A 16,002-nucleotide genomic window follows, 5' to 3' on the forward strand; every position below is an offset into this window, starting at 1 on the left:
TTGCCTGAACAGGTGCTAGGTGTCAAAGTAATCACAGAGCAATGTGAGATGATGTGTTTTGTTCAAGAACACAATGCACTACCCAGTCTAAGAATTGAAACCATGATCTCACGATTGTGAGTACAACACCCTAACCACTATAATAATAATAATAATAATAATCCTTTGTATTATAGGCATTAGGCCAGAAATTTGCAAGAAGGAGGGGGAGTTTATTACATCCACCCCAGTGTGTAACTGGTACTTATTTAATCAACCCCGAAAGGATGAAAAGTGAATGTAGCAGCAGACAAAATACTGCTATGCATTTCACCCAGCATGCTAATGATTCTGCCAGCTTGCTGCCTTTAATAATAATAATAATAGTGATAATCCTTTTTACTATAAGCACAAGGTCTGAAATTTTGGGGTAGGGAAATTTCAGGTAAGTCAATTACATGAGCATTCTTCCCCAGTGTTTCACCAATACTTATTTATTGACCCCGAAAGGATGAAGGTAAATCAACCTCAGTGGTATTTGAACTCAGAATGTGAAGACAGACGAAATACCGCTAAGCATTTTGTCCAGCGTGCTAACGATTCTGCTAGCTCACTACCTTTAACCATAATAATAATAACACACACTCACATATATATACATATGATGAGCTTCCACACAGTTTGCATCAACTAAATTCACTCACAAGGCAATGGTTAGCCCAGTAGTATAAAAGAATAACCTTGCCCAAGATGCAGTGATGTGAGACTGGACCTGTAACCACATGGTTACAAAGTGAGCTTCTTAACCACACAGCCATACCTGCACCTATTTATTCAAATCAAAGTCTTTCATTGTACTTTTACAACTTGTTTCCTAATCTCAATGGAAACACATTTGTTACATTCAAAATAAATAACACTTCTATATTTACTTGAATTTTCTCCAAATTTCTTTCAAGGTCTTCTTTCGAACCACTCGGACCTGCAACAAGGTCAAGCTTTTGTTGCATTTTCTGCAGCCATTTATCACAAGAGGCTAATTTACTGTCATAATCTTTGTGGTCATTGATATTTTGGTTGCATTTCTTGATGTGACTCTGAAAGAAAAAGAAAACATGTAAATGAAACAAACATTTAAAAAAGCAACAATATAATGATTTTCTTGGCATCATTTTATGATACGGGGCGAAGAGAAACAGGAGTAAAAATGGTTTTAGATCATGTTTTTTTTTTTGTCCCAAAATATTTAATATATTTATCCTGGTAGATATATGTTATCAAGAAGATGTGGGTACATATGAGTTCATGCTTAAGAAATTAGCTTTCCAACCACATGGGTGGTTCAATCCCAATGTGGGACACTTTAAGCAGGTATTTTCCCTTAAAGCTCTGAGCAGATCAAGGCTTTGTGAAAGGATTTGTTAAACAGAAACTGAAAGAAGCCTGTTTACTTATCTTTTATATTTTACTTGCTACAGTCATTTTACTGCGGCCGTGCTGGGGCACAGACTTGAAGAGTTTACTTTCACAAACTGACCCCAATCCTTTTTTTTTTTAAGTCTTGTACTTGTTCTAGCAGTCTCTTTCTTATTTCCTTATTGCTCACAAAGTGCTAAACATAGAGGGGACAAACAAGGACAGACAAAGGGATTAAGTCAATTACATCGACTCCCAGTGCGTAACTGGTACTTAATTCATTGACCCCGAAAGAATGAAAAGTAAAGTCAACCATGGCAGAATTTGAACTCAGAACGTAATGGCAGACAAAATACCGCTAAGCATTTCGTCCGGTGTGCTAACGTTTCTGCCAACTCACTGCCTTCAGTCTCTTTCTGCTAAACTGATAAGTTACAGGGATGTAAACAAACCAATGCCAATTGTCAAGTGGTAATGGTGGTGGATAAACACATTCATAGATGCATGCACACACACACACACACACACACACACTCTCAAAGCTTTGCTAACCCAGGGCTATAGCAGAAAACTCTTGTCCAAAGTGCCATACAGAGGGGCTGAACCAAGAACCATATGATTCAGAAGCATATGTCATACCACACAGCCACTCCCATGCCTATGCTAGGGCACCACCTTTAGTTGAACAGTTCAACTCCTGTATTGTGTGTGTGTGTGCAAGACAGAGAGAAAGTGTGCTAGTTGTAAATGAATGTCAGTGTTGTACAAACAATGTCAGTCATTTGCAATCTGCCAAGAAATTATGTCTAGTCCACTAGTGTAGCTAGGTGGGGTAGTAGGAGTGGCACTTTTCATCCAGTTGTAGGCTATTGCTGTAGGCAATATGTGTTTTTTGTGGGGTCTAGGGGCAGCAAACAGAAGGGCCACCCAGGGTGGCACACACTCTAGCTATGCTAGTGGTCCAGCTATAGTGCTGTTCATGATCAGAAGACAAGGAGAAATATTGTTACTTGGAAACAGGTGGGAGATGGTGACATAAAGGGTACCTTGTCATAAGAAAGCCCAACTCAATGAATTTTGTCTGACCCATGCAAGCACGGAAGGGAATAGGGAGACAGAAGAAGAATAAAGAACAAAGAAGGAAGAAGAAACAACAACAACAACAAGTACAACTACTACTACTTCAGATTCTCAATTCCTGAAACAATGGAAACAAAAATAGGAACAGTAGAAAAATGTGTTAAACAAATCTTAGAATTCTATTCTAATCAACCAAGCTAAGATTTAAAAACAGCCTTAGGATTTTGTAGTTTCAAGCATCAAGTTAGCCTAATAATTAATGATTTGTAGATTATCTTACAGTTTCACATTTATATTTTATCACTAAACTTTTCGTGTCAATTGTATGTCACTGAAATAAATGCTAGTAGGGAAAATGGTAAAACTAAAAATACACCACAATTGGTGTGATAACTCTAAATGTCATAACAGATTTCATAAAAAGATACAGTAAAAGAATTGTGCCAGAACAATGATTACTTTCTTTTTCTTTCTTTATATGATTTTATCCCTAACAAAGTTTGAGGCCACTGTAGTGTAAGGGACTACAATGAACAAAAAGAAACCTACAAATTCCAAAGACGTTGACTGACAGAAGGCTTAACCCTTTTGTTACGAACCTGGCTGAAACCGGCTCTGGCTCTGAGTACAAATGTTTTATTTTCATAAGTTTTGAATAAAAATCTTCCACCAAACCTTAGTCACAATTTATGTTCCTAACACTAGCTGAATGATAACCAAGTTATTTTATTAAATTTTTTGTTATATTTAAAGTAATTGAAAGAAACACAGAACATCTCAAAGTAAATACAGTAATGAAAGGGTTAAATGACTGAATATCAAAGAGCTGAAGAAAACAAGATGAAGGTAGTGCATGGTATACCATCAGTTATGATGACGTGGGTTCCAATTGATCCAGTCAATGGAACAGCCTGCTTGTGAAATTGATGTGCAAGTGGCTGAGCACTCCACAGACACATGTACACTTAATGTCGTTCTCAGTGAGATTCAGCGTAACACAGAATGACAAGTCCAGCCTTTTAAATTATGGGTACAACTCATTTTTTGCCAGTTGAGTGAACTGAAGAAATGTGAAATAAAGTATATTGCTCAAGGATTCAACGTACTGCTGGGTATTGAACTCATGGCCTTACAATTGTGAGCTGAATACCTCAGCCACGCATCTTCACAGAAGGTAGTGAGTTCAAGAGAGCAGCAGTATGCAGATAGAAAATATTGGAATAAGAAAGACTTACGATGGCAAAAGAAAAGAAAATGGCCTTCAAAGTAAATAGAATGTTGTATGGGGTAGAAAATGAGAAGTGGTGATGTTTATGCCTTTCTAAAAGACAAAAAATAAACTTGATGAATTAAGTAGAGTGCCATCAACTGTCTATGCCAAACATTGTAGTAATAGTTGTGGTGGTGAAGGTAGTAGTAGTAATAGTAGTAGTAGTAGTAGAGGTCATTGATTTGTCAAAAATTATGGTTGAGTGGTTATAAGAAGTTCACATTGCAACCACCCAAATAGTTTTGGGTTCAATCTCCTTGTGTGTCTTCAACCATTGTTCTTGATCAATATCTTGTGAGAGGATATTGAGCAGATTGAAAGTGTGCAAAAGCCATCATGAATATATGCATACATGCAAGCACATGTGTGTATATGCATCCATACATGCATCTGTTCTTTGTATCGTAGGATGCCTATTCTTGTCGCTAATCCTCACTTGTTTCCAAACAAGGTAATATGTCCTCATGACCGAACATGTTTTCATTGAAGATTGGAAAGAAATGACACTGCTTGTATGATGGTGACCCTCATTTACAACTATTGTGTGGTATGAAAACTAGGTGACACAAACACTCATGCACATATACATACATGAATATACACACATACGCACAAAAATGGTGAGCTTCTTTCAGTTTCCAGTTACCAAATCCACTCACAGAGCCTATAGCAGAAGACACCAGTTCAAACAGAACTTGAAACTATGTGGTTAGTGGAAACTTCTTGATCATTCAGCTATGCCTCAAAGCTGCACACAAAATACATCGTTGCATTCTTTAATATTTTGAATATCTGTGAGAAAATAATTTTGGGAACAACTTAGTAGAAAGCAGTATCTGTAGCTAAAAACAGAAGTTGTAACATCTGATGGGATTCCCAGCACAAATTGATGTCTACAGCGACCATCAATATGAGATTACGATAGAGAAGAACAACAAAATAATTAAAAATCATAGAATCTTTTACATCAAATAAGAGCCAAAAATAAAAGAGATTTAAGAAAGAACTCAAGAAAAAGTGAAAGATAAGATGTCAGTAAAATTTATTCCTTATTATCAGAGGAGAACTGATGGAGCATGGAGAACAAGAGCAGAATGGTTAACAAGATGATTTAGAAATATTGGAAAATGAGAGGCGGGAAGTAGAGTTATAGAAAATCATTCATTCCTTATTCTGCAAGAATCCTCACAAAAATCCCTGTGAGCTGAGAAGTAGACAACAAATCTGAATTGCAGTATATATCTATTGATATGATGGAATGTAGTAGTGGTAGAGGTGGTAGTAGTGCTAGTGGTGGTGATGGTAGTAGTAATAGTGGTGCTAGTGATGGTAGCAGTGGTGGAAGTGGTAGTACTAATGGACAAAATAGTCGTGGGAGTAATAGTGGTGGTGGTATAAATAGCAGTAATAGTAATAGTGGTGGTGGTGAAGGTAGTAGTAGTAGTAGTAATAGTAAAGGTCATTGTACTAGTGGTGGAGGTAGGAGTAATAGTAGTGGTGGTAGTAGAAGTAGCAGTAATAGTAGTAGTGGTTGTGGTAGTGAAGGTAGTAGTTGATAAAAAGAACAAAGACTGTACCTTTGTGTTTGCTTCCACTGTTACAAATCGAGCCAAGAGTTGTGAGGTGCAGGCAGGGGCTCGTGTTTCAGGTGTGAGCTGTTGCAATGAGTGCACCTCATCAGCTAAAGTATCGATCTCACTTTGTTTAGAGCGGATTTCATGACCAAGATTCTGTGAAAATACAAGAGTATAGCATCAGAAGATGACAAAATGTGATAGCTTTGGGGATATTTTTCTTGTTTTGGAAATATGGAACAAAATAAACATTTTTGTTGCTGAACAGTAAACTTTTTTTTATTTTATTTCTTTGTTTTGTGGATGTATTTGTAACCAGATGTAAATGAATGCATACTAGTAAATATTTTTGTGGCCAAGCGTATGAATGTTTGTGTCTGTTGTATTTATTTTTGTACAATGTACACCTGTAATTATGGGCAATGAAATATCAGAAAAATCATCTCTTGTTTATTAATACAAACTGACTTTTCTTTGGTATTACAATATATGGAAAAGTGGTGTTTAGTCAGATTTATTATAATTGCTGTATAAAATATTTGAAATAATTCACAAATCCTAAAAAGAAAAAAAAATTTTAAGTGCCCTTTAAACATTGCTGATGTAGATTGTAAAAGTATTTCTGCTGCAAAGTCTAAATTATTTTTCACAAGAAAAAGTGTGGAGTTTAATATACAAATAAAAATAGAAAATATGTACAAATTCACATACACACATATATGAGATATTTTCAAACACAACATTAAATACACATATGTGTTTGCATGTGCATGTATATTTGTATAGATAAACATCTAAATAAAAATGTAATAAAGTATTAATCCAACACCTTTCAAATTGGCCTTTTGTCAAAATTAATATATATTGACAATATAAGAATTTTATAAACTTATGAGAGAATGTGAAATAATTCTTTTTTGGAAAAGTGGATCTCAAAGCACATCATATAAAACTTGTAACGTTATTTGTTACGTACAATAAATAAGATAACCAGACAACAGTAAAAACAATGTAACGAACTATCAAATCTCTTTATGAACCAACAATCAATATTGCTTGTGAACTAACCAACTGACACCTTCTGACTTCACTGTGACTAACAAGAACTTCACTTGTCTCCAAACTCTGAACTTTGAACTCACTTGGATCATTACTATTTATACTTTACTCGGATCAATTTTAATTAAAAATCTCCTCATATCTTCTGTATTATGATGCAAAAGTTATACCCTCCTCTGGGTTATAACTGAATTCCTTAATTGAGTTCAAAACACCGTCTGGTGAAAACGAACTTACTTTATTTTTTGGATTTCTTTTAATATAGCTCCAATAATTCTTGTTGTTGCAGTTGTTGCTGTAATAGCTGCTGTTGCAGCTCCTGTTGCTGCTCTTGTTACTGTTTTTGTGACTGTACTATGGAAGCTAATAGGTCTTCCATTACTTAATAAATTGTATCTTGAACAAATTGTTAGATAACTTACATGAGCATTGAAACCCTTGTCATCAGATGTTATAACGTAATTGGTACATACAATAAATAAGATAACCAGACAACAGTAAAAACAATGTAATGAACTAACAAATCTCTTTACAAACCAACAATCAATATTCCCTGTAAACTAACCAACTGACACCTTCTGACTTCACTGCGAACTAGCACAAACTTCACTCAACTCCAAACTCACTCAGATCGTTAGTATTTATACTTTACTCAGACCAGTGTATCTACACAAGGTGGTGTCATAACTCTCATCACAATAACACTATAAATAATAGCATGTAAATATTGGGTTACAAAACCCTTTTGGATATTTACATGTTATCATTTATAGATTTATATGAGGTGCTTCAAGATCCAGTGTTTCAAAGATATATATATTGGATTCCAAGACACATGTCTCTCGCTCTTTATCCTTCTTCAGTGGGAAATACCAAAGAGACATAACCATGGATAGATTCAAAGCCATAGCTTAAACTAAAACGCAGTCAACTTTAGTGACTGAGTTGTGCTATTGGAGTGCCTGGCAAGGATAAAGACAGCAGCATCATTGCTAAGCAGTGATTAGGAATAAACTAATATGTCAATGTAACACGTAACACCAGATGGAGGTGAGAGTATTCTTCTTACAAGTAGCCTACATATAAGTAAATAGACACAATACCATCATGTCAAATGAATCAATATTTTCATGCCACACTTCAAGACTACAATCTTCATTAATATGATAAGTTTATATTAAACTATTGATACTTGAATCCTCTCAGCTGCAGGCAATGACTGGACTTTCACTTTGGCTAAATTTGTTAACAGATTCGAAGTATACTTAGTTTGATTATTGAAACTTAGTAGAGTCAGGTAAAATTCTTTTTGTGAAATATCTATTTATTTGAATCTATATCCATCACAATATTCGGCAAATTTCTACTGTTGTTGTTTCCTAAGGTAGAAAGCTGATAGAATCACTAGAATGTTGAACAATTCTTCTGGCTCTGAACACTCTGAGTTCAATTCCTTTATGGTGTCAGTAAAATAAAACCCCATGAGGGTTTTATTTTATTCTTTTCAATTAAGCAGATGAATGTTCAAACCAAAGCAATAAACATTCTGCTTCATATGAAGTAGCCACATCTTCCAATGTATTGTTATTGTTTAGCCCCAGGCCAGAGCTTGATTGAGTATACCTAAGATCCAATGGCATCGCAATCATTACAATTCCATTTTATTTTCAACCATCTGTCCATCTAAGATAAGATCTGCAGGAAATTTAACTGCTATTTTTACCAGATTAAGAATTCTGTAGAGACTCTTTCACTAAGTTAATATTTCCATAATCAACAGCTTTGCAGCAGTGGTTGTGGTGTTGATGAGGCACCCAAGAACAGATAGCTGATGAGTTGGTTCACACCTTTAGACCCAGGAATAGAATAAAGCCAAATACAATTATTTCCAACAATTATGTGAAGAATATTTCTTCATAACAAACAGGAAATTACAGTGTAATTCTATAAATAATTAACATGACAGTTTATGAGGCTTTTAAGAAGTAAATCTGTTAAGTAGATTTACAAATAACTGAGTGCAATTATCACCTAGGAGATTTAAAATTCAAAACAGAATCAAACAATTGTAGGCATAGGAGTGGCTGTGTGGTAAGTAGCTTGCTTATGAACCACATGGTTCCAGGTTCAGTCCCACTGCGTGGCACCTTGGGTAAGTGTCTTCTACTATAGCCTCGGGCTAACCAAAGCTCTGTGAGTGGATTTGGTAGATGGAGACTGAAAGAAGCCCCTCGTATATATATATATATGTGTGTGTGTGTGTGTATGTTTGTGTGTCTGTGTTTGTCCCCCCAACATCGCTTGAGAACTGATGCTGGTGTGTTTACATCCCTGTAACCTAGCAGTTCGACAAAAGAGACTGATAGAATAAGTACTAGGCTTACAAAGAATAAGTCCTGGGGTCGATTTGCTCAACTAAAGGTACTGCTCCAGCATGGCTACAGTCAAATGACTGAAACAAGTAAAAGAGTATTGTTGTTGCTGCTGCTGTTGTTGTTTAGCCATAGGTCAGACCCATGATCAAAGGCAATCCAGCTAACTGTTCTATCTTTTAATCACATGATCACACGACTGACCAGGCTATCAAATGTTGTTACACATCGCTGGTCACAATGCATTTTTTGTATTGCTTTAATCTTCAAATGACACCACCCTACCGGTAGGCAAGCAGGCCAACATTTCCCCCTGATTGAAAGGGAGATTGGAGCAACATGAAGTAAAATGTTTTGCTCATGAACACAACGTGGCACCCAGTCAGGGAAGCAGACCCACAATCTAGCAATCGTGAGTACAACAGCCTAACCACAATGCCACATGCGTTCACCTATCTTTTTAATATATCATAGAATATACACAAGAGGCCAGTTATTGTAATGGAGATAATCACTTCTAAATCAATCATGGCAGGTTTGAAGTTTGAATTTTGAAATGAAGAACAATGAAGAAGATGTACAGCAGATACATATTTAGATTGTTTTTCTTTTACTTTTTATAAAGATTAAAAAGTTTCTATCCTAGGTTGTCATGTACAGTGCCATTTCATCATTATTTGAACTCATCAGCATGACAAAACCCTAGGCAAATACATTACACTAAATTCAACATTGTACAAAATGGGGCATTTCTTATAGGAGACAGCAAATAATTACAGGTTAGAAGACATCAAAAGAATGTCCTTTTATTCTTTTTCTTCGTACACTGTTAATATACACTTCTTATTTAATGGCAGATTGTCGTTTGAAGGAAATTTGGTTGTTATTTCTAACAGGTCAAGTAACCATTTAGAGCCCCTTCATTGTCATACAAATGTTATAGTGAACTGTAAATCTTGTAGACTATGAAAACTGCAAGCTCAATAGATCTTAAAGAAATCTATTCAAATGCAATAACTATTAAAAAAAAAGCTTGAGAAAGTAGCATAAACTAAACATGTTTCATGATATTAATGCATATCAAAAATTATGGAATTACAACAAAAGGCCATTTCAACTTTGGTGAGATATAAACTATAAACCATAAGTTTAAGCACATAAACTTTTTTTTTCACTACAGTTGATCACTGTTGCTTGATAACCCATGTATAAATTAATGTGTGTGCACAATACAAACAGCTGTTACACATGAATGATTGTGGCTTAGTAACATGTAACATGCTTATGCTAATTGTTTAAAGTGCCTGTGTAGTCATGAACGGATATAGATAACCTCATGGACCCATTACCCTTAATCTTGTGCAACACCCTAAATATGAAAGCTGGTAGAAGGAGTTGAACCAGAACCAAGGTAGTACTCATTTGCAACTAAAAAGACTGGATAAACATGAAATAAAGTGACTTGCCCAAGGACATAATGCACTGCCCAGTTCAGGAATTGAACATAAAACCTTATGCTTTAATGATGAGTCAAATCTGTTAACTAGTACATTACATACCTAATGTCTCACTCATGCCAGCACAGCAGATGGATGTTAAATGATGATATATATACATACATACATACATATATATATGAATGTATGTGCGTGTGTATGTATATATATATATATATATGTATGTATGTATATGTGTGTGTGTATTTGTGTATTTGCATACATGTGTGCATATGTATATGTGTGTGTTAGTGTGTAATTCCGTTTTCTGTAAATGTTTAAAACTGACATTTTATCTGAAAAAAATTGGAATAGAAAGACATTTAACAACATGAGACTGTAGAATAAATGCAAGTTGTGCAAAAGCAAAGCAAAGTAGATATTTATGTAAATTATTTAATCTTTTTTAAATAAAAGCTCCAAGAAGCATAAGAAATATCTGTGTCCTAATTTGAATAATTTGCTCCACAGAATTCAATGAAATGACCAAATAAATATTGAAAAAAAAAAGAAAGAAAAGAAAGAAAGAAAGAAAGAAACCACTGGAAAAGAAATAATTTGTTAATTCCTTTGATAGTTATCATATAGAAATGGCATTTGGAAAAACTTACGCAGCTGTAACTTATATAAGAGAACTTATATAAGAGAGTACTTTATATAAATCCATTAATCCATTATCAGAAACGGTGTTATAAACTTTTATAGAATGCTGTTATAGCAATCTTATTTAGTTAAAACATATATCGGAACAACATAGATCAGAAGATGGGTTAGGTTATATACTGCATTTAAAAGGGAAAGGCAATACTTGGTTTTCAGAGTAAATAAATTTAATATTTATACATACTTTTGATCGTGAATGAGGAAGATGGGGTATATATGAAATGAATTTAGAGCTTTCAGGATTTATGTCTTCTCTGGTTTTCCCAAAGGTTAAAGCTAGGCTTTCTAAGAAACGGATGTTACTTATATATTTCTCAAGAGGCGGCAAGTAGCTTTTACATTTTATATTGCATAACTACACCTCACGTAAATGACATTATTAAAACTAATGAGTGCTATAAAGCTATATATGTACTTACACACACACACATACTTAAAAAGGATATATATACATATGCATACAAGGGTATATATACACATGCTCACAAGGATATATTCTTTTACTCTTTTACTTGTTTAAGTCATTTGACTGCAGCCATGCTGGAGCACTATATTTTAGTCAAAGAAATCAACCCCAGGACTGCTTCTTTGTAAGCCTGAGACTTATTCCATCAGTCTTTTTTGTTGAACTGCTAGCTTACGGGTATGTAAACACACTAACACTGGTTGTCAAGTGATGGTGGGTGGGGACAAACACAGACACACACATAAATATATATATGACAGGCTTCTTTCACTTTCTGTCTACCTAATCCACTCACAAGGCTTTGGTTGGCCCAAGGCTATAGTAGAAGGCACTTGCCCAAAGTGCCACACAGTGGAGCAGAACCCAGAACCATGTGGTTGGGAAACAAGATTCTTACCACACAAACATGCCTATATTTATATATATATTATTACAAGGCTGTTTGTGTGTGTATATATATATGCTTAAAAGGATACATATATACATGCTTATAGGATATAGCTATATATATATATATATATACTAGCAGTATCGCCCGGCGTTGCTCGGGTTTGTAAGGGAAATAACTATATAAGCATTTTTAGAGAGTTACTTCCTTTATAGATGCCAATTCGGGCTTTCTTAGCCATTTCTGTTTTGGTGTCTTCAAGCCATGAAGTCGTTGTTCTAAAAGAACGCTGGTCTCCTTGACAACGCTTTACGACGTTGATTTCCTTAAACTCCCTTCCCCACAGCTTCACGAAGGAGGGAAAAAGGGGGAGAAGCAAACACAGGTGCAGGTGTTTGAGCATGGACGCCAACTCCGCCGCCATCGACACACGAAAAATTATGCATTAAAATGGAATAAAAAATGATGTTAACTTATTTTTAAAATCGTAGACTCATCGTAGACGTGCGCTAATAGCCAGACGGGCTTGATATTAATCACGACTATAAGATACCCGAATTTGGTTAAACTGCACTGCAAAATGTGGGAGGAGTTAGGAATCTAAATCGTAGGAGACAGACACTCACACAACTACAGTTTTATATATATAGATATATGCTTATAATGGTGTGTGTGTGTGTGTGTGAGCATAGCCATGTGAGTGACTATCACTTAAATTTATTCAATTAAAATGTCCAATTACATCTCAAAAATTGTGAGTACATATTTTCCTTGTAAAATGTGAATGTATTTTCATGTGTGCAAATGATAAAATGTGTGCACCAGTGCAACACTGGCAGTGACAGAACGAGAAATGCATTTGATTAAATGTCTAAGATTATCTAGTTTGATATCTCTTAGATTGAATATTAAATCATGTTGGCACTGAGATTTGATTCTATCTCTTTAATAAGAGTGGGGCTCAATAAATAAACATCAATAATATATTTGTATTGAAACAGTCAATTACATCACTCGTTCCTAATATTTAACCTTGTTGCTAATCTAATGCAGTCTATAACAAATGTAATAACGTCTCTAATATTATCGTAATCAACTCAAGCAATAAAAATAAATCTGATAACTTTACAATCCTAATATCACATGATATTAAGAATGCAGAGCAATATGCTTGAATTTCAATATTGCTGTAATGTATAGAATACCATATGTTTCAGTAACATAATGTTCTTATAAATAATTATTTTATTGATTCTTGGAGCATTAATCCTAGTTTATGCTACCTCACTGATAGGTGTATATATACATACACACACACACACATACTTTATTTGTGGGTTAAAAAGGCTACCAATGGCTTCATATAAAAAAGGAACTCTTTACAATTTTCAAGCCTGCCACATGACAATACTGCTAATCATCTTTAAAATGGAGTACCAATGTTTCCATGTAGTAGTTTGAAAATTGTAAAGAGATCTCTCTTCACATGAAACCATTGGTAGCTTGTTAACCCACAAATAAAGAATATTTGTCCACCAATGTAGTGTTGAGCATTCCTGTTTACTGTTCAATATTAGTGTGTGTGTATGTGTGCGTGTGTTATTAAAGCCTACACACAATTTGTGAAACTCCTTCCTAAAAGTTAGTACCATTCTACTCTCTAAAAAGTTTTTCTTAATCTTAACTTTTTAAAAAAATTTTTCTCTAAATATTATAACTGTATCAAGTAATATATATAATGGGAGAGAAAGAGACACACACACACATATTTATATATGTATATGTATGTGTGTGTGTGTATATATATATATATATATATATATATATATATATATATATATACACACACATAAACTTGTATATAGAGAGATAGATATCAAATAATAATATCCTAGACAGAAATATTTTAAAGGAAGCAATTAAAATTATGTAATGTCATGTCTTTTTCTGAAGGGCATTAATGATTTTTCTTCCATGAAAATGAATCAGATATAGAATAAAACAATATGTACTTAATGAATGCTTATAGCTAGTCCATAATGATCAACTAAATATGTCTAGTATTACAAGAAAATTCAAATTCTGACACCTTGATTTCATTGCCTGACATCAGTAATATCACTGATAACAGAACATTTTTATGTTACTACAAAGATAGATACTCTCATTTAGAAAAGTGCATATTTCTAGAAATGATAAAAGAAAAACTTCAGCAAAAAAATTGAAAAATAGAGAGAAAATAAACAATTTTGCAGATACTGAATATTTTCAAGAGACTATCTTTACAAATACCGGGTGATCTTTTAACGTTAATTCAAACAATAAGTTCTAATTTAGTTGGTAAAGGTGTCAGTAGAATCTTCATTAGGATACTTGTTATGAATGTTTAGTTGCTTGGAAAATTATCATTCATAGTTAGAAATCCAGCCTTATTTTTGATTAACTTGTTAAGAGACTTGTTAAAATCTTGACTTTCATGCATATCATTATGATGAGAAAATATTTTAAATTCACCAACAGAAAGTGGTGTTTTTTCTTTCAATATCACACTATATATGTGTGTGTATGAAAGTGAGTATGTATATACAAGTGCATGTATATATTATGATTTCCATGGGAATTATATATATATATATATATATATATACGTACAAAACAAATTGACTATTTTTGCAGAGACCAATATTTCATAAATTATTGACATTTTTTTTTTTTTATACCTTTTACTGTTGATTCCAATAAATAAAAATGTTTTTGGAACTTTGGTATTGATAATTACATATTGCAATATTTGACAGTTTTATGAATCAAATTTAGAAAGAAAGAAAAACACTGTTCATTTTCTCAATTTCAAATTTTTAAAAAAATTACACGTATATACTTGAGTTTTATCAATATAGAATTTGAAAGCTCTCAGATTATTAAAAAAAAATGGCTGTTTTTTTTAAAAAAGGATATGAAATCAACAGAAAAAGGAGCCTTCGTTTTGGAATAAAAAACCTTATGCTATTAAATGAGAAAAAAACTTAAAAGATTTTAAAACTGACAATGAAAAAATATGAGTTATATCAACTTCAGTACTATTTATATTTTATAGATGTTAAAAGCAAACTGTGAAAATATTTTACTAGTTAGAATTAAAAAATAAAAGGAAGAAAATCAGAACTATTTTGAAAATACATTTAAATACAATAAAATTTTGCATCTGTAAAGAAGAAACACTGTGATTTATATTAGATTAACATTTAATTTGGCACACAATTCCAGGTATAAATGTTGGCAAAACTTTCAATAGGCTTATATTTATACATGCAAAGGAAGAGAAATTAAGAAAATAACTAGGAAAATTAATTCACACAAATTACATAATAATATAAACCTTATGCTATTAATTAGAAAAAAATGTTAATTAACAACAAACAATAACAATATAAATCAGACTAATGATTAAACATTTGTCAGACATGCATACATAACTGAGCTTGAACAAGCTGCAGTAAAAAATATATATATATAGAATTAAACATTCATTTAGTAAATGAAACAGATCAAAGGGAAAATAACATTTAGTGTATTAGTTGAAAGTTTCAAGGTAAGATATACAAATTAGTACAAGGAGAATAATATCATGAATGAAACTAACAAGGAAGAGAACTAGAAATGTAATGTTATATCTTTAGTAATATAGGAACTAATGTTAACTTTTATTTAATGTATTGTTTTTCAAGTGATATATCCATAATTTTAATACAGTAAAAACCACATGTTTTTTTTTAACGATTTCCTTGCTGACATCTTATAGAGACAATTGTTCATCAGCCGTACACATATAGGAATCCAATATTTTCATATGTAAAATGGAAATCTATATGAAAAACTGATGTAACAGATAATGTAGGCTGTTATAGAAGAAATCTGGTCTCCAAGTATATTTAAGTCAATACCATCATGTTCATTTAGTAGAATAAACTAAGTTATACTAAAATAACCCAGAATTTACTTTTCTTTCAAATACATATGACCATACTCTAAAAGGTGTGGAGGTGCGTGGCTCAGTGGTTAGGGTGTTGAGCTCATGATCAAAAGGTTGTGGTCTCGATTCCTGAACCGGGCGATGTGTTGTGTTCTTGAGCAAAACACTTCATTTCACATTGCTCCAATCCACTCAGCTGACAAAAAGGAGTAATCCTGCAATGGACTGGCGTCCCGTCCAGGTGGGGAATTTCTACGTCACTGAAA

General features: G+C 33.5%; 1 protein-coding gene across 9 annotated transcripts in view; it reads right to left on the reverse strand.

Moving 5' to 3' along the window:
- The window catches only part of LOC115210341 (nesprin-1), an 870,646-nt gene that overhangs the window by 454,949 nt on the left and 399,695 nt on the right, over positions 1 to 16,002 (reverse strand). For all 9 annotated transcript variants that reach the window (XM_036502466.1, XM_036502469.1, XM_036502465.1 and 6 more), the window contains 2 exons: positions 5,323 to 5,475; positions 912 to 1,076 (listed from right to left, as the gene is read on the reverse strand). In XM_036502466.1, coding sequence (XP_036358359.1) covers positions 912 to 1,076; positions 5,323 to 5,475 — 318 coding nt within the window. The remainder of the gene's footprint in view (positions 1 to 911; positions 1,077 to 5,322; positions 5,476 to 16,002) is intronic.

This window comes from Octopus sinensis, linkage group LG4, assembly GCF_006345805.1.
Source record: "Octopus sinensis linkage group LG4, ASM634580v1, whole genome shotgun sequence".
NCBI lineage: Eukaryota > Metazoa > Mollusca > Cephalopoda > Octopoda > Octopodidae > Octopus > Octopus sinensis.